This window comes from Daktulosphaira vitifoliae, unplaced genomic scaffold (genome assembly GCF_025091365.1).
Source record: "Daktulosphaira vitifoliae isolate Bord-2020 unplaced genomic scaffold, ASM2509136v1 Scaffold_4, whole genome shotgun sequence".
Taxonomy (NCBI): Eukaryota; Metazoa; Arthropoda; class Insecta; order Hemiptera; family Phylloxeridae; genus Daktulosphaira; species Daktulosphaira vitifoliae.
In genome coordinates this window covers 11,384,503-11,389,343 of record NW_026099575.1, presented here as the reverse complement: position 1 = coordinate 11,389,343, position 4,841 = coordinate 11,384,503, and the positions used below count along the sequence as shown (strand labels likewise).

At 25.4% G+C, this 4,841-nt stretch overlaps 1 protein-coding gene across 2 annotated transcripts; it reads right to left on the bottom strand.

Annotated features, from left to right (window-relative positions):
• LOC126905922 (tektin-4) lies at positions 1 to 4,723 on the bottom strand. Of its 2 annotated transcripts, none has more exons than XM_050686070.1 (6): positions 3,956 to 4,723; positions 3,425 to 3,731; positions 3,142 to 3,356; positions 1,668 to 1,896; positions 1,022 to 1,176; positions 1 to 960 (listed from the first exon to the last, which is right to left on the bottom strand). In XM_050686070.1, exons 1-6 carry the CDS (start codon positions 4,144 to 4,146, stop codon positions 747 to 749), a joined length of 1,311 nt encoding a protein of 436 aa, XP_050542027.1. In that variant the 5' UTR covers positions 4,147 to 4,723; the 3' UTR covers positions 1 to 746. The 2 variants fall into 2 exon arrangements, with proteins under 2 accessions (XP_050542027.1, XP_050542028.1); XM_050686071.1 differs by having other exon boundaries at positions 3,425 to 3,741; positions 3,956 to 4,080.
• Between the last annotated feature and the right edge of the window lie 118 nt (positions 4,724 to 4,841).

Here is a 4,841-nt window from a genome sequence, read left to right as displayed (position 1 = left end):
TAATTTTATTTTTCTTTATTAGAATATTGTTTATTTTAGTATTATACTGAACCTTAAATTTGAAATACATATATGTACTGTTATAATTAATATCAAAATTGACAAAAAATTATCCATTTTTAAAAAAAAATAATCACCCAAATTATACATTTCACTTAATAACAAGTAGCACAGTGAGAGGCCTCCGAGAATACTCAGTAACTTCCTACAAGTATGATGTCACTAAGGATCAATTTTGAACCAAGTCGAAGGTTACTACTACAACTATATAAATGCATCATTAGTAATTCAATTTATAGACAAGGCTCACAAAGGCACGAGTATAAGTAACGTGTTTTATTTTAATTTCACAGTTTGTTTTCCATTCATTGCAAATGACGGTATCATACTTAACATTCTACTATAAATTAAGATTTCTTGTTATCTTCTACAATTTCCTTGTCAAATTATTGCGATGACTAGACTTTCTTCGAAATTGATCTTAATAAATTGTTGTTTGGTGATTAATCTTAGATTTTAGTTTGACTATATAATAACTAAGCAAGTTGGACATACAATTGTTTTTTATAAGGATATATTAACATTATTTAATTTTAAAAACATTTTATTTAACTGTGTTCTACATTAAATTTATATTTTAATAAATAAAATAAGAAAATATCAATAAGTTTTTTTTTTTGTGTAATGTGTTTTATTATGAAATCACCAATTTATTTGTTTCTTGTTGTATATTTAGAAATTTTATTTTAACGGCCAATAAGTATGTTGATTGAAGGGTAGCGTGCACGTACTTTTTGGCATCGAAAACTATCAATCCAAAGTGTTTTTCGTTTAACCCGAACTTCATCTTCAAGTTTTAATCGTGCTTCTAGTAAACCCGTGTGCCCTGTTCTAGCGCATTGCAACTGATAATTTAGAGTCGCGAGCTGCTCTTGTAGACTGTTGATTTCCGATAAAAGCCTAAAATGAGAAGTATTGAAATTATGAGTATTTTTTTTTTCCAAGTTGATTCTATAATTACCTAGATTGTGCAGCATCATTGCAATTCTCATCTCCCGGACGTTTAAGACGGTTATATAACCGTGTTTCTGCAGTCATCTTAGCATTCTCCAAATTGGCTATCACTCGTCGAAGATCTCCTAGTAATTTTTCTGAATCTCCTAATCGCTGAACAACCTTGTACACAGTAAAAAATATTTTTATATATTACGATGATGTTATAAGTTCTTTTGTACTTGAATATAATATAATCCAATGTGAAGTATGATCAGATTTAAGAATTGGTCTACCCAGTTCGGTAAATTAATTTTTAAATCTTGAACTGTAGGGCTACCTTACAAATTAATTTTTTACCAAAAAGTTTTCAGATGGGGTTCTATTTGGATTAGACTGAAATGTATAAATAAAATTTTGTTCTAATATTATTTTATGAATTATTATGTAGTTATTTTATATTATATGTAATATAAATAATAAATTCCGCTAATCAAATATCTAAGCTATTCATTTTGAATTATAATTTTAAATCTCTGTTAATAAAAATATTTATAATTTTGAATGTCATTTGTATAACTTACTTAAATACTCGTGTAGCTATATAGTGTGGACTACATATGGGTTTTTAATAGAAAATAATTAAAAATATTAGTTGTTTTATGAAACCTTACTTGTTTTAAATCGTTTTCCATAGCTTGACTAACTTTTTGTGTGTTTGCAATAAATCTTGCTAAAGCAATATCTACTGCGTCCGCTTGGTCCCTTAATCGTTTTGCACTTTTTTTAAGAACATGATCATCAACCAACGTCCTTAGTTTTTCTGAATCGTTTAATACTTGTTGTGCCTTTTCATATAAAGTCTGAGTTGCTGTTTCCCATTCTGGTATTGTCAGACATGTACTATATTCCATAACATCGAATAATATAGTATAATATTTACTTTATAAGTAGGACAGAATTCTTAATTAAGGATCGTGAACTAATAATTTACTGTAGACACAATATTATTGTGGCTACAATATTTTTTCATAGTTATTTAGATTATATTATGATTTATATAATAATGAAAAAATTATAAGTGATTAAAAGTTTTAGAGGAATACAAGGAAATGACACAGGACACAGGCAAAATTTATACTGTAAATTATTATTTATTCTTACAGTCACTAAATTTAGATTTATTTAATGACTAATTTCCTAGTAGTTATCAGTGAAACTTACAGATTATTAGTTGAATTATTAAAAAAAAAAGATATTTTATTGAAAAAAGAATATATGCATTACAGTACATTAATGTATATATTAATGTTGTGCATTGATTTTTTAAAATTTAGAATAGTCATTAGCTGTTTGAAATTGATCTATTAATTAAACCGAGTATCGTTGAGACTTTTAAAGTACTTTATTTTTCTTTTGATTATTTTGATTAGCCCCTAACTTTGAATTCTTTAAATTACTCGGGATGAAGGACAATTTCAAATTATTCCTATAAATTTGTACTTTTATTATAATTTTTATGTAGTTTAGATATTTTTCAACATTATCAATAAACAAATGTTAAAACCACAACTTTTCGTTTAAAAATTTTTGATTTAGAAGTTTTTGAAAAACTTGAAATTGGAATTCATTCACTCTAGTTTTTAATTTTTTGGCTGTTAAAAATTAAATAATGATAATAATGTTATCAGATTTTTTAAACATAATAAATTGGATGTGATGATATTTGTTTCTTATAAATTAAATCTGAAAACCACTAGTTTACGTGATGTTGAAGTGCACACCATTTACTCGTGTTACTCTACATCTAATTATTTTGTTATTACAATAAAATAATTGAGAAATACTGCATAATAGAATGAGTCAGTAAAACAAGAGATCTAGATCCTGAGATAACTAGTAAGTCTACAGTTTTCACCAAATAGAAATTTAAAAAATGACATAAAAAAATTGTTTTATTATTAATATTTAAAAAAAATTGTATGATTTTAAAAAATAATTACATAAAAAAAGATAAGATGAAATATAAAAAAAATTGATTAGATCTTCTAATTAGTTTACTACTTAAAATTTTATTGGGGTCTAATTATGTGATACATTTGGACTTAAATATTTTACTTTTGACTGTTTGTTAATATATGAACTAACCTTTCAGAATCTTTCATTACATTTTTGTGTGTCATTATATCGGCAGAATGAATATTCAAACCTAAGTTTTTAGCATCTATTTCAAAGGAATGGTTTTTATTACTCCAATTTTCTTCAAGCTGTTGTTTAATATCTCCATTTAATTTAAGTTGTTCATTGATTTGAGATACTGTACAGTTTATTAATTCACCAACTTCGTTAACTAATTTACTCTCCTGAATCGTTGTTTTAAAATTTTTTAAATATTTTTATTGATTAATTAATTAATTGTGAAATACGTTACATTGATAAGCTCAACCTGAGCGGGGTCTAACGTTAGATCCATGTCTAATCTATAAGAACGACGTTCTAAACATTCAGTTGTTATAGAGCATATAACATTTAAAGCAATCCTTGATCGTTGTAATTTTTTTAAATAAAAATAAAGAAGATCAATTTCATTTCGTATATTTTCTAATGCTTGATACATGTTAGCTCTCCATCGATCTATATTTCTTGCTGAACTCGCGATTTTATTTGAACTATCTAATATGCTTATATCTACAGATCTTGATATTGTATTGATGGCTCTCTGTACGTTATATTCAACACTATTTATAACTAATAATAAATTAATGTTTAATTCATTTTATGTAATTTAGCACACCTAGATTAAAACTATTACAACTCAAAAAAATGAGAAAAAAAACTTATTTACAGAAACTTGGTTATATGTTTTTTTAACATTTCAATAAATAACTTTTCTGAGCTGCAAAATTTTGATTTAGACGAGCAAATTAATTATGTGTAAGATATAAACTATAAAAAATCTTACACATTAGATTGGTGATGTCCTTGTGCTGATCGACTTAAGATATCATCGTTATGCATGTGCCATTGAGCAAATGAATACAAATTTTCAGCTTCTTTTTTTGGTACTTGACATATGTCGTAAGTGACACAAGAACGTCTAACACTATCATCGGTGGTTCTTTCAGATGGATTATTTGGTATCATGTCACACATGGCGAATTAATTTTTTTACAAATTTTTAATATTTTTTATAATTATTATAATTTATAAATAAAACAGTTTCGTGTAGGATGCTTTTAAAATTTTAATAAAGTGAACGGTAGGTTCTTACAATTAAAAAGCTCAATAATGATATAAAAAAAACTCTTAGCTGCACGTCCGTTAACTATAAAATATACCGTTTATAGTTACAAATCGATATACCGAACCCAAATAAACGCTGTTTTTATCCATAGCAACATAACTCATGTAACTTAATACACAATTAATTCTTTTGCTAAAAAAATAATATACAATAGTTTATTTCTACATTTACAATTACATTTATTTGCCCCCCCTCCCCCCAAAAAAAAAAAAACACGGACAGTAGTTTTCTTTTTCAAAATAATTACAAGATTAAAATAAAACAATTATAAAAAGCAGTGATTACAAAAACCCTATGAACCTTTCAAATAATTTTAATATAACCAGCAATTTAATTATAAAAATATAAATTTTAAATTTCATAACTAACAATTTATCTAACTAATAATCTAACAGCGGTTCTATTTATACATTGAAACTTCATATTCATGAATTAAATTAACATTAAATACAACAAAACTCAAATTTAATCTTTTAAAATCACCAATTAACTCAATTTAAAAATATTGAAAACATGCTTATTAGTATTATTTGGAATTAAAAAA